Source organism: Octopus sinensis, linkage group LG2 (genome assembly GCF_006345805.1).
Source record: "Octopus sinensis linkage group LG2, ASM634580v1, whole genome shotgun sequence".
NCBI lineage: Eukaryota > Metazoa > Mollusca > Cephalopoda > Octopoda > Octopodidae > Octopus > Octopus sinensis.
Genome location: NC_042998.1, coordinates 84,806,016 through 84,832,529, shown reverse-complemented (window position 1 = coordinate 84,832,529; position 26,514 = coordinate 84,806,016). Strand labels below are relative to the sequence as shown.

At 35.2% G+C, this 26,514-nt stretch overlaps 1 protein-coding gene across 1 annotated transcript in view; it reads right to left on the bottom strand.

The window, feature by feature from the left end:
* The window catches only part of LOC115232522 (receptor-type tyrosine-protein phosphatase H-like), a 135,979-nt gene that overhangs the window by 6,192 nt on the left and 103,273 nt on the right, over positions 1-26,514 (bottom strand). The window contains exons 21-28 of the mRNA XM_036514901.1: positions 25,086-25,547; positions 21,366-21,525; positions 17,189-17,273; positions 12,011-12,184; positions 10,110-10,244; positions 9,382-9,504; positions 3,726-3,874; positions 391-526 (exon numbers count right to left, since the gene is read on the bottom strand). Coding sequence (XP_036370794.1) covers positions 391-526; positions 3,726-3,874; positions 9,382-9,504; positions 10,110-10,244; positions 12,011-12,184; positions 17,189-17,273; positions 21,366-21,525; positions 25,086-25,547 — 1,424 coding nt within the window. The remainder of the gene's footprint in view (positions 1-390; positions 527-3,725; positions 3,875-9,381; positions 9,505-10,109; positions 10,245-12,010; positions 12,185-17,188; positions 17,274-21,365; positions 21,526-25,085; positions 25,548-26,514) is intronic.

Genomic DNA, 26,514 nt, shown 5'->3' with positions numbered 1-26,514 from the left:
TCAGTTTAAATACTAAGTCAAACATCAAATGACAAGGAAATTCCACCTGAGGAAAATAGAAATCAAAGGGGTTCATAGGAAAAAAATGGTTGAGAATCACTGATTTAAGGTAACATGACAAGAAAAAGAGAGTGCTGACAGAAGAACTAAAGTAGATGGATGAAGGAAAGTTAAAGAATGATGGAGAAAACAGTGACTTGACTGAGAAAAGAGTTATGTAATAGATATAGTGCTGGAGCAGCAGTATGACAAGAGAAACAAAGTGATGGTACAGTAGATAGTGGTGTTGCTGTCTTTTTTTATTAAATTTGGAAAAATTGGAATACAAACTAAATAAATGAATAAACATAGCAATAAATTTGAATAAAACAAAGAAACAAATCATCATACTTCTGTTTGCACCATAAAGGAACGGTGCTGCCTCATTTCATGAACAACTCTCAAAACATCAACTTCATTATTCTTTTCCAAGTCTTGCAAACTGCGATCTACAGAAATGAATGTTCCAGTTCGACCTACTCCAGCACTGGCAACAGAAAAAATTTAAACAACAGAAAAAGTGAATTACAATTCAATTACAAAATTGCTATTTTTTTTTCTTTAGTAATTTCATGTGAGATTCTACTACACCACATCTCTGTGTTTCTGGTGTGTGTAACATTGTGTTCTTATTTTTGTGGGAGAGTGAAGACTCTTCCTGGAGGTGTCTATATCAGTTTGTTTTGTTAGTTATTGGGCGTTGCATTGACCAACCTCTACCTTAAATTGCTGGTCTTAATCAGAAACCTTATAAATAGCAATGGGATGGCACAATTGTTAGAGCATTGGAAAAAATACTTTGTGGTATTTGTTCTGACTTTTTACATTTGGAGTTCAAATTTCACCAAAGTCAACTTTGCCTAAAAAAATGTATCTGTAAAGTTGATAATAGCAACTAACCTGCTCTCCTTTAAAACTGTTGGCCTTGGGCCTAAATCAGAAATGCAGGATGGTAGATTGGTAGAAACTTTAGAATATTAAGAAAATGATTTGCAACATTTCTTCGTTCACTTTACATTCTTTTCTGATATCTTAGTGAGGTCAACTTTGTATTTCATCCTTTTGGGGTCAATAAAATAAAGTACCATCAAGTACTTAGGTTGATGGTATCAACTAAACCGTATCTTAATCTACTGACCTTATTCTAAGTCAGAAACCATTATTATAATTTCTATTATTATTGACTCAGTATTGGTTTTATATCCTGGTAGAATTTATGTCAGTAGCAGGTTACTACCTGTAACCTTAGATATTCACATGATTTCAATAACCCCTTAAGTACTTAAAACCCTTCTGATGATCTCTCTTGTTCCTGAGAGACAAACTTTCTGTAAATGCTCAACAGTACATTCCATTCTAATTTACTTCAACCATTTGTCTGTATCATTATTCACAGTTCCTAGTGCACCACTTATCACAGGCACAACCATTTACAGGCTTCATATTCCAAATTCTCACAATCTCAAATTTTAAGGATTGTATTTTCTTAACTTTTCATCATCTTTATTCACAATTCTGGAATCAAATTGACATAATTTACATTTGACGGATATTTGTCCTCATCTTGTTTATTAACACAATGTTTCAGCTGATATACCCTCCAGCTTTCATCAGGTGTCTTGGGGAAATTTTGAACCTGGGTTCTCATTCTTAAGGTAGTTTTCTATGTTGTTGTTGTTATTATTATTATTATTATTATTATTATTCAGATTACTACCTGGAATCAAACTCGGGATCTTGGGGTTAGCAGCTGCTAACCAGTACTACCTGATAGAAACATTGTGTTAACAACAAACAAGATGAGGACAAATATCTGACAAATGTAAATAATGTACATAATTCCTCATCTCTTAAATATAGAAATGGACATGATGGGTTAATCAGAAAGAAAATTCTCTTTTCCTTGTCTATTATTGTTATATCTGGATCATTATTCTCTATCCTGTTATATGTTTGAATTGGAAAATCCTATAAAATTTTGCATCTCATGAGCTCAAGCACTCTTTTAACCCAATGATTATACCAAGTACTTCCAGCTTCAAACCTCCATTTCTGACAAAGCTTCCAGTATAAAACTTTCACAACTTAGTCACACCTCCATTTCTTATATTCCCTATGAATCAAATTGGGACATTCTGCAACAATGTGTGCCATTGTTTCATCCTGAATTCCCCATACTCTACATTTTGATAACACTTCTCTCTATACACTTATTTTCTCAAGTTGTTTGTAACACTTAATCTTGAGCTGTTGTATAATAAGGTTCTCTGTTTCTTCTTTCAATTACCCTTTTTCCAACCAAACTCAGGATTTTGTTCCACATACATCCTCAGTGGCTTACCAAAACTGACTATCCAAAAGTTTCTCATCATTCTTGTCCTTTTCTCCTATTCCACAATTGATCACCTGTTCTTTATTCACTGCCTTTAGTAACTTCTCTGTGCTGTTCTGTAAATAATCTAGTAGGCTTTTTTCTTTCCATCTGTACACACTCTTCCACAGCAATTAAGCCTCATCTATCCTATTCTCAGTTTAACTACAACCAGCTAACATCAACTTTCAGATGATGGGCACTATACATAATCATGCTGAATCTCCTCGAGAACTAAGTTAAGGGTGTGTGTGTCTGTGGTATTGCTCAGCCATTTGCATGCTAATTTCCCAAGCAGTCTGTTTCAATGATCAAATCAACTAGAATACTCATTGTCATAACTGATGGAGAGCTCAGCCAACAGCTTTCTAGTTTTTCAGTCAAGTTTCTGAAAGTTCCTTTTTTGCCCAATCCACAATACTAGTTCCATATCAAGATAACCAGCAGTTAAACCTCAAACATTTTCATCTAACTTGAATGACTTAAAATTAAATGAATGAAAACTAAAACATAAACACATACAACAACAAACAGAAAGAACAACAAAATCTAAGAACCAGAATAATTCTCTGATCTGCCAGAGATAGCAGCCAAATCTCTCCTTTCTACCTCAAAATCACATTCTGTTGTCTTCAAAAATGAAGGACACATTGTATAGTATATTCTGAAGTACACTAAGCATGGAAGAAAAATAAAAAAAAAAAGCTAGAATGAACATGGCTGAAATACTTTACTAACAACAGTCGATCAGGGATGACCAGGAGCTAAAAGCAGCACCAAAAACATACAGCATAGTTGTATGGTAAGAAGTTTGCTTCTTAACCACATGGTTTTACACTGTGTAGCAACATGAACAAGTGTCGTTTATTGTAGGCCCAGACCAACCAAAGCATTGTAAGTGAATGTGGTAAACAGACACTGAAAGATTCCTGATGTACATATGCACGTATCTTTGTGTTTCTGTCTGTTACTCCATTATTTGACTACCAGTGTTAGTTTAATTACTCATATCTTAGTGGTTCTGTAAAAGAGGCTGATAATATAAGTACCAGATTTTAAAAAGAAAAACACTAAGTTCGATTTGTTTGACTTTATGGTGATGTCCCATGATGGCTGCAGTCCACTGAATGAAACAAGTGAAAGATAAAATCTAAGACAATTCAATGAAACAATTAAAATATTAAAAGTTAGAAGAAAAAGCAATATATTGAGTTTATAAATCAAAAACACTTCAGAAAACAAATACACTGATTAGAAAAAAATTTTCCTAAGGTATGTTTCATAACTAATCAAAATGTAAAAGCATAATTCTCACCTGCAGTGTATCACAAGAGGCCCAATGTTTTGCAATTTATTACGCACAAGCCTGACAAATGTAATAATTGATTGAGGGTTGCTTGGAACGCCAAAGTCTGGCCATGACGTGAAGTGAAAATGATGTAAATGTCTGGTTACACGGTCTAGCTGCAAGAGGTTAGAATAAAAAGAATGTACCAATACACATCTATGTTTATGCCAATACTGTCATTTTATGTTTGCTTTCCAAGCTGGCACTGCTGCTCTTTCAAATGAGTTAAGGAGTACATCTCACTAGTAAGTTTAATCTGTGGCTTGATTTTTTGGCTGGAAGCCCTTCCAAACACATATCATTTTAGTATAGTGAGGACATCTTTACGTGGCACCAAGACTGTTGAGGCTGGTATGTCTTTGATAAGGCTAAAGAGTCCCCTCAAGCCCAGACTTCACAGTATATGTATATATACATACAAATACATGTGTGTGTATATATATATATATATATATTCCATGTCAGCATGGAAAATGGCTATTAAATGAGGATAATGAAAACATATGTATATATACACATAATCATCATCATCATTATTTAACATCTGTTGTTCATGATGGAGTGGGCGGGAAGGCTGCACCAGACTCCAGTTTGAATTGGTATGGTTTCTATAACTGGATGCCCTTCATAACGCCAACCATGCCAAACATATATATATATATATATATATATATATATATATATATATATAATATATATATATATAATACAAATAAGAAAATGGAGAAACAAATTTAGTTTGTTCATCATCTTTCAGATACAAAATGTTGAATTATTTATTCATTTAACAAAATGAGAACCTTAATAGCATACATATATATCTTATAATTCAATACATATAAGATAAGAATACAAATTATAATATAAATTATTGAAATCCTTAAAATCACTTCTTACAGCTGTTATATATATATATGTGTGTGGCTGTATCTGTATGGATGGAATAATATGTAAATATGTGTCTGCATATATATATTTGTATGTAACTTTTGCATATGTATGTGTATATATGTATGTAGGTATATATATGTATATGTATGTGGATATATGTGTATATATATATATGTGTGTGTGTGTGTGGCTGTATATGTATGGATGGAGTAGTGCAGGAGTGGCTTTGTGGTAAGTAGCTAGCTAACCAGCCACATGGTTCCGGGTTCAGTCCCACTGCGTGGCATCTTGAGCAAGTGTCTTCTGCTATAGCCCCAGGCCGACCAATGCCTTGTGAGTGGATTTGGTAGACGGAAACTGAAAGAAGCATGTCGTATATATGTATATATATATAAGTGTGTGTGTATATGTTTGTGTGTCTGTGTTTGTCCCCCTAGCATTGCTTGACAACCGATGCTGGTGTGTTTACGTCCCCATCACTTAGCGGTTCAGCAAAAGAGACCAATAGAATAAGTACTGGGCTTACAAAGAATAAGTCCCGGGGTCGATTTGCTCGACTAAAGGCAGTGCTCCAGCATGGCCGCAGTCAAATGACTGAAACAAGTAAAAGAGTAAAAGAGTATATATATGTATGTAAATGTATGTATATAAGTGCTCTTAGAGAATATATATACATATATGTATTTATTTATACTAATATGTGGTGGAATATATTATAATATATATATATATATGTACTAGTTTATACATGTGAATGTATGGGTATATTTATATATGCATGTGCATATGTATGTATGTAGAAATTTATGTTATGTGTGGTTATATATGGATATATATGTTTATCAAACAATAGTACATATGGAAATGTAATGTGTCTATACGAATATGCGTATAGACATAGATAAGTTTTCTTTTTATTTACTTATTTAATAAAAATATTGGGTATATAATTATTTTACTCATAATTAGTTTATTTGTTTAATTGTAGACCTAAACTTATATAAAGATTTAATTTTGTATGTATTTGTATATATTGCTGTAAAAATGTATGTGTATGTATATATATGTATGAGTATATATGTATATATATATATTTGGATGTGTATAGTATATAAAGAATACCAAACGAGTTCCCTATGGATACCGTATTTATTACAAAGAGTGGCTTGTAAACGTATCTAACGAGCGAAAGCGAGTTAGATACGTTTACAAGCCACTCGTTGTAATAAATACGGTATCCATAGGGAATGAGTTTGGTATTTTATTTATTACACACGAATAAACGACCATATTTTATTAACCCAATAACTAAATTCTTCACATCGTGTTGAAGCGCGCATGAATACAGCTTGATTTCACATCAGTGACGTCACAATGTGTAACTGTAAAAGATGTCATGCCGCAGGAAGATAGTCCAACTTTATAGCGCTAAGTTTTCAGGTGAAATGACTGATGACTGTTTAACATTTTGTTAATATTCAAGTTCACATTCAAGAAATACATAACACAGATTGAATCTTCAATAACTTTAATAATACTCAAACCTGTTTTCGAGTAGCAATGTCAGTCAGAGTAGAGCACAACAGTCCATGCAGTCCAGTAAAACTTAACAGTCCTCGAAATATGTTGTGATTTTTTTGGCAACAAAAAATTGAATTACCACCAGAAATGTTTATATTTTATGTGTATATGACTTTAAGTGATATCTGGTATAAAAAAGATAGTATGTTTGTTTAATTACATGGCTACATTCTACCTGCTCAAGAAAGTAATGAATGAATTATTAATAATAATATTAATAATTGATTATTATTTATGTGGTCGTAAGCATAGACATGTTTATATGTTCCAGTATATGTATATATATGTATATGATGGATGGTATATTTACTTGGACCTATTGTTTAATTGTGTTTATTTATGTATTTTTACACATGTAAAAGTATATACAATCTGCTTATGTATGTATATGTATATATGGATATTTGTTCATATTTTTTAATATATATTAAATAATATGTGTATTGTTTCATGTACTAATATTAATATTTTTTAAGTTCCTTATAACCTCTGATGAGGCCTATGGTTATATATATAATTACCCTATTTTTAAATGCCTACAACCTCAATATATTGACAACTATAGGCAATAAAAATAAAAATAACTACTTTTAACCATAGGCTGAAACAGCTGTAAGAAGTGATTTTAATGATTTCAATAATTTATATTATGATTTTTATAATTTGTATTCTTATCTTATATGTATTGAATTATAAGATATATATGTATGCTATTAAGGTTCTCATTTTGTTAAATGAATAAATAATTCAACATTCTAGTATCCGAAAGATGATGAACAAACAAAATTTGTTTCTCCATTTACTTATTTGTATTATAAATTAACAGTAAAAATATTTCTTTACCTTCACCCATTTAATACAATAAATAAGTTAATTGCATTGCAATTAAAAACATCGATGTATTAAGAATCTGGGTACTTTACCAACAGTATATTGGATAAATACTATCCCTTAGTGGGTTACACCCATAACTCCTAACTTGCTTTGTGTTATATATATATATATATATATACATATATATATATATTTACATCTAATATAGGATAAAATTTTCGAAAAAATTTTATCAATGGCCAGCATATTAAAAAATACCTTTAAAGGTTAAATTTATAAACAACTTATAAAACAAGGGCAAAAGAAAAAAATTCCAATGTCAAATATGCCGAAAATAGACTTAAATTTAATACTATTCACTTCCGGACTCTCTTACTATATGAGAATTTTCAGTCCGATCACACGTGTCTCGAAGTATGCTATAGAATTTCTATTTTGGATATATTTGGGGTACTTAAGTGTACATATGACTTAGTGTTTACTTCTTCCATAGGTGCAAGTAAGTATCTCATTTATTTCTTATCGTATTTATCGCTGACGATGAGAAAATTCTTTATGAATTAACTCAGAAATCGGGGCCGGAATTTTGAAAAAATTTCTGTCAGCTTGTTTCGAGACGCATGCCTATAGTGATGAATTATATGGTTATTGATGATTTAAGTCTATTTTCAGCATATTTGGCATTGGAATTTTTTTTATATTTTGCCCTTGTTTTACAAGTTGTATATATATACATATATATATACATATAATTTGATATCAATTAAATCTCTCCATTTTCTTAATAATAATAATAATAATAATAATAATTGATTTTTATAATATATTTATAGAAGAGATATCTCTTAGCAATATAATATATCAAACCAGTGTTTCTTGGATCCAACCATCCCTATTTCTGTGGAACATTGAAACTCAAAACATGTATATAAAGCTATAAATAATAGTGTATAAATTTAGGGACAAGGCCAGCAATTTTGAGGGATTACATGAACCCCAGTGTTAATTTGGTACTTTTATTTTATTGAACCCAAGAGGATAAAAGGCAACCTTAGCAGAATCTGACCTTGGGATATAAAGATGGACGAAATGTCACTTTGCCTTTTGCTAATGATTCTAGCAGCTCACCACCCAATAGCATTTAAATATTGGAAACAAGTAAATGTTGGTCACAGGAAGGTCATCTGGCTACAGAAAGTCCGCTTCAAGAAACTTCATCTGACCTATGCAAACTCAGAAAAGTGAATGTTAAAACAATGATGGTGATATATAAGTGCAGGCATGTCATTGTGTTTAAGAAGTTTGCTTCCCAACTAAGTGGTTATAGGTTCAGTCCTAATGTGGCACTTTGGGCCAACCAAAACCTTGGGAGTAGATTAGATAATTTTATTGAAAGAAATTGAAAGAAACCTATCATGTGTGTGTGCGTGCGTATACACATAGGCAGGAGATTTTGTGTGGGAGAAGTGTATGTGTGTATTAGTAACTCTTTGCCGTCACATCACATGATAATTTTATGTATCACTATCATACAAGCAATGTCATTCTTCTTCAATCTTCTGCAAAACCATGTCTGACCATAGGCAAATATTATTTAGCTTGGAAACACACACTTGGTCTGTGTACAATCTTTTTCTTTTCTTGTATTACAGCTTGATAGTATTGGATATATTGTGTGCAGCTGAAACTCATTTTTACATTATATTGAAACAAAAAAGAAAATTTGTAGCAGTTTGGTGTAATAATTCGTAAGTAACAGTGAGCTTTTTGCTACACACTCATGTATTTTTATTTACGTTGATGTTATATGACAAGATATATGAAATTATATTTCTATTCCTGGTATTTTTAGGTCAGTTACTAGTTGTTATAGTGAAGTATCCTATAGTGTTGTCACGGTGATATGGTAGTGCCTCATCATAATACCACACAACTCTGTTAAACTTAGCTTCCTTTGAAGACAATGAGGTATTCTCTTGCTAATTACTTAATATACATGTTTGAATAGATAGTTTCATTTTATTTATGTCAATTAAGAACTGGTTTCTCTTTAGTTTCCTAAAGGGCTCATATAATTTTGGGGTAGAATGTCAATGAAAACAAAAGTCTTGAGAGATGCTCCAACTATTATACATGTAATAAAACAGCCAAGGTAATTATAGGATAAATCAAGCAAAGATTTTGAGATAAATCAAATTGGTTTAATACTAAGTTATCTATAATTATAGATACCTTAGTATTAAATCTTATGATTAGATTATAATTTAATCATAAACAACCAGTCCACATAAATATATTTAAAGAATAAGTTACTTACATTAGACATTAGAAACTCTGTGACTGTCCAATCTGATGTTATAGTTTCGTTCAACTTCTCTACTTTTATATTTCCATAACATCTAGTTTCATCATTATCTGGCCAATAATGATCACACTTTTCCTGCAAAAAACAAAAAGAATAAAAATGATATATTTTTTTCTTATATAAATTCACATCCAGATAAAGTTAGCAATGCCAACAAATCAGTAATAAGGAATAGCAATTAGTTCAGGGCATCAATAATTAGTGAAGCACTGAGCTGGCAGAATTGTTAGCACACTGGGAAAAATGCTGAGCAGCATTTTGTCTTCAAGTTCTGAAGTTCTTAATGCTCATCTTCCTGAAGGCACTTCATTGTTTGCATGGCTCTCTATCTCTAACTACAGAATGTAGCACCCTACATAAAACTATGAGCAATTGCTGAAAAGGAGACAAAAAGAGAAGTAACTACAAATGCATTAAAATGGTAAGAAAGTTTAAAAGTTACAATAAACGTTACTGTGTAATTGATGAAGAAGAGAATTACACTAGATAGGATGCAATCCAGCTTTATGCTTGACAAGATATCATTGATGCTCTTTTCTAAGTGAAACAGCAACAGACTGCATGAGAAATACTAAGCCAGAATAAAGCCACTTTTCTAAAATTTTGTTGATCAGGATAATGCCAGTTTAGTTGGGAAACATTAAAAAATGAATGCTACTAAAGATAACTGGAACACTTACACGATGTTTCTCAATACAGTTAGCCAACATCACAATGTTGTGGACATTTTGTTCCCATACCATACGCCAAAAATCATCTCGTGTAGAACTTAGTGGTCCTTGTGTTGCAATGTATTCACGGCGAGAAGTGAATCCCTAAATTAGTGTCATTAGAGAAAAAAAAGTATTTAGAAAATTCAAATAAAAATCCACTTACAATATTAAAACATGAACAAATTATAAACAATTATAACACAAACATTCTGGGAAATAATATTTGCCTTGAAGAAATACTTAAGCACTATATTTCTGATTCTTTTATTCATGAAAAACCAGCAGCTACCAATAAAATTTGAACTCAGAATTGTCATAGTAAACTGAATACAGAAGCCAATGAGTCTCATGTCCTATTGCATAACATTCCTCAAAACTGTGATTGTTTACATACTCATGCCTCTTCTGACTAGGCTAATTTCTGAGAAGGGTAGATTTGATAAACTTCATTCACAATACTGTGCAGCATTAATCATCTCAAGAGATTTTGAATTCAAAATCAACTGTAAGGAATAATATAAACACAACCCAAAATTTACTCAAATATTCTTCTCACTCAATCTCTATGGGGAATATCAATAGTAATGTAATAGAATGAATTCAAAAACATCTTTATTGTAAATGACTCACTGATGGCAGCTCAAAGGTGGATGTTATCTATCTTGACTTTGTTAAAGCCTTCAATTCTGTGCCACACAAATAACTCATGGAAAAACTCTCAGCAATGGGTGTGAAAGATGATCTCCCTAACAGGTTGAAGTCCTTCATTCTCATTCAAAAAGAGGTAGTCATGGTTTTGAGACATCCTTCTTCATCCTAAGAGATGACATCTGGTGTATCCATTCTTGAACACCTGTTTGTTGCATATATTAATGACATAGATGCCAACTTGAAGAATGTTATAGTGTTGAAATATGTAGATGACATCAAGTTGCACTTTGAGATAGAAAGAACAGATCCTATATGCTATAGATCTTTCCTGCAATCAGACCTGGCCACAATGCAGCAATCGATTATTGACTGGCAACACAAGCTGGCTAAGGACAAGTGCACCACCAGGCATTTTGGGAGGAAAACAACACCAATCTTAAGAAGTCTATTAGTGAATGTGACCTAGGTATCATTGTCAACAGCGATCTGCATTGGACAAATGACATTCTAGGATTGTCAAGAAGGCTGAGGATATCCTAGCATCACTCAGCAAGATCTCTGTCAGTTGCTCTCCAGCTATCTATTTAAAGCTGTATATGACTATGGTACGTCCACAGTTAGAATTTGCATCACCAATCTGGAACCCCTAACTTGCTTGGCATATCATTATCCTGGAAGCTGTTCAGAAATTGCAACCTGACAAATACTCGCCTTCAAGCATCTACCATACACTAAACGTCTTGCTTCCTTGGGAGTGGACACATTAAAGCTCTGACATCTGGTAACTGACTTGGTAGACACCTACAAGATTGTCCATCATCTTTCCAACAACAACCTCAGGCACCTTTTTGAATTCCATATGTCTAACACTCATGGACTAGCTTACAAAGTCAAAAACACAATACAGCGCCCATTTTTTCACGCTCAGAATAGCTGAAGCATGGAATAAACTACCTGTATAAGTTGTTAGCTGTCGAGACACTACATCCTTCAAAATTTCCATATTTCCAGAAATTTGCCAACAGTACACCTGATGCCTCCTGCCACACCTATTTTTTTAAAGACTTATTCACTGTTCACTTCCTGTGCATATTCTATGTTCTGGTCATGCAGTTTTGGTTACCTTTTTTGATGAGTTGTAGTGCACCTGAGCACTGTATACAATAAGTTCATTATATATATAGTTTAAAGAACACTAGGTACAAATTCACACTTACTGGAATATAATTAGCATTTATGTAATCAGATCCTTCATCATCATCATCACTAGCTTTTGTCAATTTAACTCTGCTGAAGTCATACGGTAAGATGTTGACAAAGCGATTTTTTATACGATTGCTTGTCAAATGTGCAGCCAATGTCTCATTGTGTTTGCCAACTTCTTTTACGCTCTACAAAATAACAAATGGAAAAATTAGAAAGAAAGTCCTTCCAATTGCATTCATAAAACACAAGACAAGAGTTTTTGTTGTTTTTTAGTGAATGTTGCAGTGAGTGAGAGGAGATTGGTTTATTAGAGAAATATTTATTTTATTTAGATTTAACAGGAACCAGTGAGCTGCATGTTTGTATCAAACTCCAGTGAATCCTAGACATGGTTTCTAAGGCTGAATTTCTTTCCTAATATCAGCCATTTTACACTGGCATTAGTGAGGTTGCCATGTAACTTTCCAGACGAAAAACAGGGAAAAAGGAAAGGAAAACCTCTCACTATTAAGGGGATGTATTTGGGAGGGGAAGATGGATGTGGGTGGTTTTATGCCAGGTGTTGAAAGGCTAAAGTTTTATAGGGGGACATGCACAGGCACCTTGCTGTGGAGGAGATACATGGCTGAAGGCAACAAAAGGAAGGTAGTGATGAGGTGTTAGAGAAAACGCTAATGGGGCAAGGGAAAGAAAGGGGAGTATAAGAAAGGATACAGACAGTGAGTAATGGGTTGAGAGAGTGGATGCTTTCATAAGAATGTGAAAGGAAGTAAACAGGTGGAGGTAGAGGTTAATGCAGTGAGTGATGAGCAAGGTATGGGTACATATGATGGGAAACACCAGTTTGTAGGGGAGTAAGGTGGGAGATATAGGAGTGGCTCAGGAAGGAAGACAGAGTAGAATGTAGTGGGATAATGTGCAAGGTGTATGAGCAGTGGAGAGGGAGGTATTGAAGTATCTTAAGGGGCTACAGATGGGGCATGATGGTAGAGATGAGGGGGTACTGAGAAGTATAGTAGATAAGAGAGGCGTTTAGAATAGTATATATCAAAGAGGAGAGAGAGCAGTGGCTGAAGACAGAAAGGAGGTGATTGGTAGAAATAGTATGGGTAGAGATGATGAAGAATGGAAGTGATTCTGAAGGGAGTGGATGGGATGTAACATGTGCTGAGCTTTCAGGTGAGTACACCAGATAAGTAATACCATAAATGACATGGGGTGGGGTGGGGGAGAATAAGGGAATGCTTGATGTGTCATTGACAGGCAAGAAAGTGGGAACAGCCATCCTCATTCCCTGTGCGAACAAACATGAACAAGTGGTTTTAGGACATCATCTCTGCTGTAATGATTGGGTCTTCACAAGCACACCGAAATGCCAATCATCTCAGTCCTTTGTCATCTCCTTCATAAGGCTCATGTGTGCATATATATATATATAATATATATATATATATATATATATATATATATATATATATATATACACATACATACATACACACACACAAAAATACATGCACACAAACTTACGTATATAAATTCATACAAGCATATATACATGCATACATGCACAAACATACATACAAATATATATATTAAAATAGTGTACATTTAAACACAAAAGAAAACTACCCTTTTACAGGTAATTTTTGCATGCTAGAAATAGCAGCCAACATGGCCAAAACCACGATTTTATAGCAATTTTCAAAATAAATGAAAAATAAAAACTTTTATACCTTGCTATTTTTATTAGCGGTTATACCATGGCTTCGAATTTCTTTAGCAAATAAGATTATTTGCCATCCTTTAATAGGTAATTTAGCAAAACAATATTATCCACCAGGCGAATATATATATATACACACACACACACACACACATACACACACATGTGCGCACAGGCATGGGTGTGATAAAAAGCTTGCTTCTCAACTGCATGATTCTGGGTTTAGTCCCACTGCATGACACCTCAGGCAAGTGTCTTCTACTATAGCCTTGGGCCAACCAAAGCCTTGTGAGTGGATCTGGTAAATGGAAACTGAAAAGAAGCCTGCCATATATATATATATATATATATATATATATAGTTATGGATCTTTGTGCTTGTGCCCACACCACCATCAATTAACAACTGATGTTGGTGCATTTACATCCCTGTAAGCTAGTGGTTTGGCAAAAGAGACCGAAGGAATAAGTACCAGGCTTACAAAGAATAAGTCCTGAATAAGTCTTCGACTAAAAGGTTGTGCTCTAGCATGTCTGTAGTCAAAATGACTGAGATGAATAAAAGAATATATATATATATATATATATATATATATATAATATATATATATATAAGAAACAAGTTAAAATAATGGTCATTACATACAATTTGATAGGTTTACTCAATTGGTCTATTTCTTCAGGTGATATATGAGTGTTGTCTCTGTTATTTTAAAATTGTCGACTTCAAGGCCATCTTCTCTGTTCGTTGTAGTTTGAATTTAGTAGCAGCTGAGAGACCTATGGGGTGTGCCATGAGAACACATTTGTTGGACTGCTGTAAATGGTAGTCCAACGAATGCGCTCTTGCAGCACACACCATGGGTCTATCAGCTGCAACTAAATTCAAATCATGATGAACAGAGAAGATGGCCTTGAAGTTACCTGAGGAAACACAACTAGATCTCATTATGCAAACAAACAGTTACATAATCTAATACCTGTATTCTTGGAGTACAACATTGTGTCAAAACAATTGTAGTGAATAATAAATAAATGTCCAACCATACTCCTTCTTCTTGAGTCCAATTTCTTCAATTTTATATTTACACATGACGAATGCCCAAATTTAAACTTGGAAGTATATAGTAATACTACTGATAGTACTGGGTAATTCTGAAGGTGGACAAACTTTATACTGTACTTATCTACATTTCTAATGGAGGAAGAAGTACACCCACGAAAACCTGGGATGAAGTGGTGAAGCATGACCTTTGAACATTGGGCCTTACCAAGGCAATGACTAGTGACCGGGACCTTTGGAGATATGCTGTGCTTGTGAAGACCTGACAAGCCAAGTTGAGACCATACTCCATGGCCTATGCCAGTGGGTGTAACCAGCTCATTTATGAATACCCCTCATTCATTTGACAATAAACCCTGCTTGTGAATACCTATTGAGGCAAGTGAAATCAAAATCAAAATTGCTGATGTGGCCGGCGACAGTACCACCTGATTGGCACTCATGCCAGTGGAACATTAAAAGCACATCCGAATGTGGGGTGTAACCAGGCCACTTATGAGTACCCTAATTCATTGGACAATAAACTTTGCTTGCGAAGACCTGTTGAGGCAAGTGTAAACAAACCAAAATCATTGACGTGGCCGATGATAGTACTGCCTGATTGGCACTCATGCCAGTGGAACGTTAAAATTACATCTGAACGTGATCATTGCCAGGGCCATAGATTGGCTCCTGTGCTGGTGACACGTGAACAGCACCATTCAAACATGATCGTTGCTAGTATTGCCTTACCGGCACATGTGCCGGTGGCATATGAAAAACAACATTCGAGTGTGGTTGTTGCCAGTGCCGCCAGACTGGCTCCCGTGCAGGTAGTGCATAAAAACACCTTTTGAGCGTAAGCGTGGTCATTGCCAGAACCGTCTGACTGACCCTCGTGCTGGTGGTACATAAAAAGCACTCACTACACTCTCGGAGTGGTTGGTTACTGAGATAATCTACTATAATAATACTCTTGTGTTTATGAATGAGAAAGGAAGGGATGATAGATGAATAAGGAAGGAAGGGCTGATGCCATTTTAGTAGTAGGATGATGAAAATTGTATGCTGGAAAAATAAATCAAACAGCATCTCAACTCTGTGTGAATATATGTGTGTGCATGTAAAAGGGGGGTATGTGAATGTGTGTGTGCGCGCACAATGGAAGTAGGATGGTTTATCTTTGTTCACTTAGTATTTAGGTTTATTTTTTGATTTGGTTGAATCTTGGTTGTGTTTTTTTGTTGGTCAGTTATTTTTAGCGTTTTGATAGAAAAAAAGTCCTTCTAAAGTTGTTTTTTAATGTAAGTGTGCCCAAACAAGTCGAATGCTTACACAGAGCAGGTTTTACAGCCACATCATCCAAACTGACCAGGTGAAACCAGGCTTAGCTGCTAGTATATATATATACTAGCAGTATTGCCCGGCGTTGCTCGGGTTTGTAAGGGAAATAACTATAAAGCATTTTTAGAGAGTTATAGCAAAAAAATGGGGGGGGGGGGAATGATGGTAATTTTTTTTAGTTAAAAAGGTCGAGTTGCGTCCCCTAGACAGTCTGTGGTTTGTGTTTGTGATTCTCGACCCCATGTCGAATTTATCGATTTTTTTCAGAACTGGGGGAACTTTTCAAAATTTTCGCTGCGTTAGTTTTGAATTATGACATTGGGCTATGTGTGTGTCAAGTTTCATCAGAATCGGTTGAAAGCCGTGGTCAGGGTGAGGGTACAACCTAACAGACACACAGAAACACACACAGACAAACTGCCGTTTATATATAGAGAGATAATGCTTGGAATCTCGTTGAGAGAACACATCAGTAGCGAGGTCATCAGAGAGAAGTTCGGCGTGAGGGATGTCATCGTAAAATATACACACAGCAAGTTTAGATGGGCCGGACACATCGCCCGGCTCACCAATAATCAGTGAACCTGCGCATTTGTCGAGTGGCACCCATGCAAGCAGAAATGACCACTCAGAAGGCCTCCACGATGGTGGAGTTACAATTTCAGGTGTGCGATTGAGATCACGTGGATGAGAAAGGCACACTCCAGAGAAGAGTGGACAGCATGCTGTGACCAGCGGTGTCAAATGGACGCCCAACAGACTAGTCGATCAAGGTGATATATATATATATATATATATATATACATACATACATATATATCCCTATACACACACACACACACACACACATTATAATACACTTTAGATGTTCACATTTTATACATTCCACAATTTCTTCATTAGTGACTATCTATCTTGTTTTCCTTTCAACTGATTGTTGTTTAACATATACCCCTGTATGCACTGGTAATCATTTGAATAATTTAGAATGGATAGCTTAAAAATTAAGTACATAACTTTTCTCATACTATGTTCATCAAATAAAAGAAAAGAAAAAAGAAAATATATAAACACTTACTTCATATTCTTCTGCAAATCGATAATCACTATCTGCAGACATCTGTGTAAAATGTGATTCAAAGTCCGTTGCCCTAACAGGATGGCTAAAGTAGAAAAGAATATTTATAACTGATTGCCTGAATTATTTTTAAATAAAATAGTAAATCAGTCAAGTCAACTTTATTGATTTACTGCTCCCATATAATTATATATAAAAAAAAAATCCTACAGAACCATCTATAATTACAGAGTTTATCCAGTACTTATATAAACATGTACCCACAAATTATAGAAAAAATCTCTTGTTTATTTTCTTTAGTATCACTTCAAATGCCACACCACAAATACACAGGATGTGGTGAAGATGACATTCTTTTTGAAGAACTAGCTCAAGATGATTGTGAAGGAAGATGACCAAGATATCTTACTTACTACACAGAGAATGAAATGCACCTGTCTTTGCAACAGACAGCATTGAAGTAAACTCCTTCTATTTCAAAGGAGGGTCACTATTATTTCAAATATGAATTGTTAAATTTCTAAAAGAGGAACTGAGCTATGTACATGCTCTCTAAGTAAATGTCTAAGTGTCAATTGAATATGGTAGATAGAAAAATTTGATGATGCTTTTACATTCCACTGGCATGGGAGCCAGTGAAGGTGGCACTGGTATCAGCCACATTTGGATGGTGCTTTTTACATTCCACTGGCACAGGAGCCAGTCAGGGTAATTGGGCTGGCATTGACCACGTTTGTTTAGTGCTTTTTACGTTCCACCAGTACGGGAAGCCAGACAGCAGCACTGGCATTGGTATAAACTACAATTTCCATTTGATTGTGATTTGATCTGATTTTGATGTTGATGTTAAATGCAATGGATGCAAACTTCTTGTTAAATGTGTTCACTGGTAAAGTTAGTATATTTAACCTCTCTGTTAGGCAAATGTTTGCATCCATTGCATTGTCCATTATATTTATTAGTTTTTGAGATGATGCTTCAGTTTCTGGGTAGATTGGACACACCCCACTATCCTTCAAAAACTATACAAACTTGGAAAGCTAAGTAGCATTAGGCTTGCATCTATTTCTAAAAGAAACTGCAAATGATGCATAACTTTCCTTGAATATTTTTTTTGTGAGACCAATATATGTCTATTGAGCAGTGCCTTCACACAGTATTTGTTATCTAGAGCAGGGGTCTCCAACCACTAATTTGTACAGAAAGAAGAAATGTTAAAATTTCATTTCTGTTTTATTGACTGTCACAATCTGTATTATATACGTAGTGTCAGTGGAGTGATCAGCCACTTGCTTGTTAATTTCAAAAGTAGCTTGTTCCATTGATCAAATCAAATGGAACCCTCATCATAACCAACGGAAAGCCACATACATATACAACCATATATATATATATATATATATATATATATATATACTGGTTTCAGATATTGGCACAAGGTCAACAATTTTGCGGGAGGAGGTAAATTGATTATATCAACCTCGGTACTCAACTGGTATTTATTTTATCAACCCTGAAAGGATGAAAGGCAAAGCAGACTCCAGCACCAGTTGAACTTAGAATGTGAAGATGGAAGAAATGCCATTAAATATTTCATCCAGCATGACTGATATATATATCCTCCTCTTCCTCCTCCTCCTCATCATCATCCTTTGTCTATTTTTCATACTGGCATGGGTTGGATGGTTTAACCAACACTGGCAAGCTGGAGAGCCACATCAGGTTCCAGTTTGATTTGGCTTGGTTTATATGGCTGGATGCCCTTCGTAATGCCTATCACCATACAGTGCGGGTTGGGTGCTTTTAGAGCACTTGTATTAGGTTGGTGCAAAATTATTGCGGCATTTTCAATAAATTTTATTCAACAACAAAATAACATTTAACAAAAACACCTTTAAATGATTATTCTGGAGCATATTCACCATCTACTTCAATTTCTGCTTGGCATTTTGTTAAATAAAATTTATTGAAAAAAGGCCACAATAATTATGTACCAATCTAATACATGGTGCCAGCATGAGTGCCTTTAATGTGGCACCAGCACAGGGCTTTTGCAGGCCAACCCTCTTTATCAGAGGGAGGGGTCTTAACACTTCTACTGTGGAAGATGGGTCTTCTTGAGTACAAGGTATCAGATATCTTGGTCCTTTGTTATCTCTTCTGAGAGGTTCGGTGTCCTGAGGTCATCTTTCAGTACTTCACCCCATGTTTTTCTAGGCTTCCCTCTTCAATGTGTTCCATCCACTTTGAGAGATTGGCACTTCTTTATAGAGCTGTTGGCATTCATTCACATCACATGGCCAAACCAGTGCAGTCTTCCTTCTTGCATGCTACATCTAATTCCTCTTATGTCAACTTTTCTCTCAACACACATGCTCTGACACACATGTACACTTACATTGCACATCCAGCAGAGCATACTAGCTTCATTCCTCTCAAACCTCCACATGTCCTCTGCATTCAAGGCCCATATCTTACTTCCTGTAGAATTGCTGTTTGTATACATGCATCATACAATCTTTCTTTCACTCAGAGGGAGACCTTTGGTTGCCAATAGAGTTAAAAGTTCTCTGAATTTTCTCCATCCTTCTCATTATAGCTATTACAGTTTCTGTGCATTCTCCCCCACTACTAATTCAGTTCCATAGATAGCAGAAATTGTCTACTACTTCTAAAGGGCTATTGAGATATTTGAGAAAATCAATTTCTCAAGTTTCTGTAGTTTTTGTGGCTGCTGTGCATTTTCTACATACAAACACTACTTTCTCTGATGAACTTCCTATTATTCCACTGCACATCTTGTATGTGTACACCATATAGAATTCCTCTTACATCTTTCCTACAAATTGAAGTGGGTAGGGTCCTATGTACTTTCTTGTTTACTAAAACCTTAGTCTTTAACCTTAAGGCCCTTAGATTCCAGGTTTGCTTCCACACTTGGAATTTCTCTTCTAGCTCTGATATGGAATCAGCTATGAGGGCAAGACCATCAGTATATAGTAGTTCCCAGGGGCTGCCAGTCTTGAATTCCTTTGTTATGACTGGAGGACAATGATGAAAGGGAAGGGAATGAGGATCGAGCCTTAATGAATGCCTACAATTACACCAAATTCTTCATTGTATTTGTAGTTAACTCTCACCTCACTAACAACATCTCTGTATATGGCCTGTACTGCTTTCACAAGCCATTTGTCTACCCCTAGCCTCCTAAGAGAACACCTCATCACACAGCAGGGTACTCTATGGAAAGCTTTCTCTCTCTCTCTCTCTCTTTTACTATATATATATATATATATATATATATATATATATATATATATATATATATATATATATATATATATATATATATAAAATCATCATCGTTTAACCTCCATGCTAGCTTGGGAGGTGGGAGGGATGGTTTCACAAGAGCTGGCCAGGAAGAAGCCAGCACCAGACTTCTGTGACTGTTTTAGCATGATTTTTACAGCTGGATGCCCTTCTGAACACCAACCACTTTACAGTGTGGACTGGGTGCTTTTAAGTGGTACCTGCACTGACAAGGTCACCAAGTACTTGCAAGATGAAAATATATATGTATATATTAAACATACATGAACCTAGACAGTATAGTTTTAGTTTATCTAAGATATTTTTTCACAACAAACATTGTAGTCGGTACAGTATTTGATGGCCTATATGACATACCTTTTTTTACCCCAAAATGGCTTTAAAAATACCCCTTGCATCCACTGCACTCAATGTAGGCTCAAAACAGTATGTATGCTTACAAAATGTGTGCTGCCATCTATTGGTGAACAATCGCCTATGGTTTGTTTATATCAAATGTGGATGCAATATATTGCATATAATTACTGGTAATAACATGAAGTTATACAGGTAAGTGGAGGAATATTATTTTAGCGGTAATTTATTTTACAAAAGTATAGCCTAGGCTAGGGTACATTCTATGTACTCATGCATCTTATAGGTCATCAAATACAGTAACTAAAAAATGTACCTTCTTAAATATTTTGCCCAAAGAGAGAAACAATTGTGTGCATTTGGTTTTCAAGAAGATTCAATGTCATCACTTGTGCTCAAAAATGTGTTATATTCTTTGGTCAACCATGAATTACGAAACACTAGTAAAAATGTTTTTTACAGAAATTTCAAAAATTGTTTTATTAAATACCTTGTGGGTTGCATAATGTAAGGACTGTCTGTTGGAACAACTGGCTTGGGTTTTGTTTTCTTTCTTCTCACCATATATAGGACAATGCCAACAATCACAACAATAATTAGTAGAATTATTAGTACAATAATTGCAATGAGATAACCTTCCATTTTTTCTTCTGAAACGAGAATGTAAATGTGCAATGACAAATTAAATTCAACATTACAAGTAATTATCTTATATTATTAAATGAAGGTGGATTTACCTTGGGAAGACAAAGGTGATGGTGAGCAGGGTGGAAGGAGAAGTGCTGGTGAGTAAGGTGGACCCATGTGGGGTATGTGGGAGGATGGTAATGGCAAATGCAATGATGTGTACAAGATGTGAGAAATGGATTCATGGTGGATGTACGAAAATAAAGAAGGTGACCTCCAAGACTGGAGAGAGAGTTTGTTTGTGGAAGATGTGAGAAGGAGCTGGAGGGCTGGCGGAACCAGTGGAAACACTATGTGACAAAGTGGAAACGGTGAGAGGATTTTTGCTATTTGGAAGATATGGTGGATGTAAGTGGTGGATGTGAAGCAGCTGTGACAGCAAGAGTGAGACTTGACTGGATGAAGTTCAGGGAATGTGGAGTGTTGTTATATGGGAAAAGGTTCTCATTAAAGATGAAAGGTAGGATCTATAAGAGTTGTGTGAAAGCTGCAATGCTGTATGGGAATGAGACATGGTGTCTGAAGGAGAGAGAGAGAGAGAGAGAGAGAGAGAGAGAGAGATGATAATTTTGAGAAGGACTGAGAGAGCAATGGTGAGAGAAATGTGTGGGGTGAAGCTGTTTGATAAGAGGAGGACTGAGGATTTTATGGGAATGCTGGGGTTGGAGGAATCGGTGGAATGGTTGGCAAGGGTGAATGGAGTGAGGTAGTATGGGCATGTGTGGAGGAGGGATGAAGAGCATGTTCTGAGGAGGGTGATTATGTTTGAGGTAAATGGAGTGCAAAAGCAAGGTAGACCAAGGAAAAGGTGGAGGGGACAAGTAGAGGAGGAGGAGATAGGGAGGGTTAGTTTGAAAAAGGAGGACCCTCAAAACCAGGCAAGATGGCAAGATGGTGTGACGGTAGTTGCTAATGCATTGAGGTAGATCCAGCCACTCACGTTAATGGGGACAAAACCTGGATTTAAAATACTAGATGATGATGATCATGATGAGTATATCTTTAGAATTTTATGAGAGAAGAAACAAATTTTTCACTTTTCTTGTCAAGCACAAACAGACGATTACATATGAAACTACATTTCTAAATTATTACAGTAATGAACAAACACTAAAAAAGAATGAAAAATAATGTGTAAAATTTGCAATATATAATTACTGCTTCCTTTGTTTAATTTTATTTTTCAATTAATTACACTTAACATTCAATTTACCCATTTCTTTGATGCAATAAAGAGAGAGATAGAGAGATAGATGTGAAATCCTATCTGGATATGTTATTGGAATATCAGGTATATCTTCATTATCTTTGAGTCAGGCTTTGTTCTACCTACTGCAGCTCACAATAATTGTATGCAGGGAATTGCTACCAGAGATTCTGAGAATGTTATGTTACTTGCTAGGTGAGATTCATCTCACACTCACTAAAACTCTGCACAATTAATTACTAGTAACTATGAGAATTAATGTTTATGAACCATTAGTCTCTATAAAATAGATATCTAATACATATATATGTACGTACATATGTGTGTACATACATATAACCAAACAGACAAACAGATATAAGATTATCAATATAATTATTAATATTAGCGATTTCTAGCAATGGCACTAGATCATAAAATCATGGATATATTTTGTCAATTAAGTTGACTCCACTACTTTACTGGTACTTAATCAATTGATCTGAAAGGCATGAAAGGCAAATCCAAGCTCAAACTGTAAAGGCATATGACTAATCAAGGAGAGGCAATTTTTTTCAGTTTTCTGACATTTTTGTTTCCATGAAGGGAGACCTCAAGAAGATCATTTAGTGAGGACTTACCTGAAACTCTAGTTTGCTTTAACAACACTAAATTATAGCATAAATGAGGAATATAATTTCAAACACTACACTCTTCATATTTGTGAACTACAAGCACCAAAACCTCTTTACTACAAATGCTATGCCTCATGATTTTTTCCTTACTTCACATGACAATCACAAAATTTATTGTGTTACTAAAATGTATCTCAAAGGTTAGGTCCCCTCTTCAGAATTACAAAATAATTCATCCTTGACGAGTTGTAGGCCCTCTACAAAGCATAAGTATGACAACATATGAGAATATATAGCTCATATAAATCAAATCAAAACAAATCAAAATAGATGAACATCAATGGAATTTGTATCTTTGTGGTACCAGTGCCGGTGGCACACAAGAAAATCATCCGAACGTGGCCGTAGCCAGTACCGCATAGACTGGCCTCCGTGCTTTGGGGACGTAACAAACACCATCCGATCGTGGCCGTCCGCCAGCCTCATCAGGCACCTGTGTCGGTGGCACATAAAAACACCATCCGAGCGTGGCCGTCTGCCAGCCTCGTCTGGCACCTGTGTCGGTGGCACATAAAAACACCATCCGAGCGTGGCCGTTCGCCAGCCTCGTCTGGCACCTGTGTCGGTGGCACATAAAATCACCCACTACACTCTCGGAGTGGTTGGCGTTAGGAAGGGCATCCAGCTGTAGAAACACTGCCAGATCTGACTGGCCTGGTGCAGCCTTCGGGCTCCCCAGACCCCAGTTGAACCGTCCAACCCATGCTAGCATGGAAAACGGACGCTAAATGATGATGATGATGATGATGATACCCAGTGCAATGTTGCTACTACCACTACTACACACACACACCACACCACACACATACATACAAACACCATTCAATTAATTGGAAACGATTTGCTTACCAACACATGACAATAACTATACTAATTACTCTGTCCTTTTTAATGCTATTACAATGGCTTCTAATCTTCTGAACTACTAATATGTCAACAAACTCCAACCAAGTTCATTTATCATTTCACTAGTAATCATTCTTAGTTTGTTTCACCCTGAAAAATCCCACATCATTCTAGAACAGCCTTCTGTTCATGTCTTTTTCTCCTCATAGACATCAATCAGTGGAATTTCAAGTTGAACTGATTATCAACATCTACCTCACCAATTTGTGATGGACTGAGTGCTTGTCTTCCTTCTTCCTTTTCAGACTACGGATGGATGATGATAGATGAGTAAACAAGAGCTAAGTCTATGTAGAAGGAATTAGTAGAAGAGGAAGACTGAGAAAGACATGGGCAGAATTCATGAAAACTGATCTTAGGATGTTAGACCTCACGCTGATGACAAAGGAACAATAAATAGCAGGATGCTGTGTGGGAAAGGACTCACTCAATACATGTAAGGATGGAAAGGCAAATTTAATATAATGGTGGTGGCTTTGACAATGACCATGGTATTCTCACCAAAGATCTGTCAACATGTGTGGTACTACTGTTTGTAATGAATCCAAATTAATTGAAGGAACAGATCAATTTGAGTAATTGATTATTGATGAGAATTAATAGAGTGTGATGATTTGGAAGGCTTTGCATTCAGAAAACCAATGGAGCTATTCCATGTAGATGTTTATAATGAATCTAAAATCTCAAGCTGCAAAGAGAACGTGTTTATCAATATCAACTATGATACATTACTTACTTTCAGTTTTGATTGCTGGTGAATAGTCTGTGTCTGAAAATTCATCAAACGTATAGGCTCTGACTTTAATATAATATTCAGTGTCTGGCATTAAATGGCCATTGCAAAAGCTTTTCGCATTCTCACAATTTTCAGTGCCAATGCTATATTTAATAGCTTCATCTAAACTCCGTTTTGATTTACTATGGAAATTGCTGCAAGCATTTGACTTCTCATAAAGATTACTGCAATTCCAAAATATCTGATATGCTTTAATGTTTCCATCATCTTTAAATTTTTTCCAGGTGGGAAGTTCCCTTTTATTAGTATGCTTCATGCTTTTGTCTGTAGCAATAATTATGTTGTAATTAATAATCGGTCCTTGGGTTTCTTTGAAAGGGTTCGGTTTTAAAGTCACTGTAACTGACTCAGTCGTAGCAGAAGCTAACTGTATGTTATCAGGCTTGTTTTCAACTGGTGGTTCTTCAAAAGAAAGACAAAAAGAAAATAAAACCCATTTTAAATTTATAACACTCATTACATTTTCTTTTATATTTCATCTTCACAAATAATCATACAGTTAGCATTTTGCAAGAAAACAGTTATTAAAAATTTTAAGTAAATTATTAAAAAGTTAAATGTAAACAATTTATCAAAAATATAACAATTAGCATCTAACTTTTCACATAAATATAAGCTAGATATTTATGAAATCTATTGCATATCTGTTTCATTTGTTTAAGTAAATATTTTTAAAAGGGATTCTTTCCTCAATGCTATGTGCTTGTTCATTTATAGCTGGGTTTTTTACTCATGTTAGTTTGGGTTCAACAGGGATTTAATTGAGGTGGCATTTTACAACCAGATGCCCTTCTTGTCACCAACCCTACTTGTTTTTAAAGTAAAGGATTTTTTATTCCAGTAGTCTTGGAGAATGCAGAGTGATTGGTCATAACACCAACAAAGAAATATAAACATCATATCACTGTTTCGCTCAAACAGAGGTAAGCAAAGCCATGGAATGTCAACATTGCTGCATATATGCACACCCACATGAACACATATACACACACAATGGGCTTCTGTACAGTTTCCACCGATCAGTTTAATTCACGATATTGGTCAGTCTGGGCTTTATCAGAAGACACTTGTTCAGGATAGTCTGTTGTGGGACTGAAGCTGAAACCACATGGTTGCAAAGCAAACTTGTTAACCATGTGGTCGTGTCTGTGCACTCAGCTATAATGTATAGATATCAGTTGTCTTTCAATTAGTAGGCAAAGTTATTAGCCATGATACCGTATGAAAATACAATTCACAATAGGATGTTTATGAAAAGACAATCGGTGAAATGAGTAGTCATCATCATCGTTTAACATCTGCTTTCCATGCTGGCATGGGTTGGATGGTATTGTACTTAAAAATATGGGATGAGTGTTTAGATTTTTCT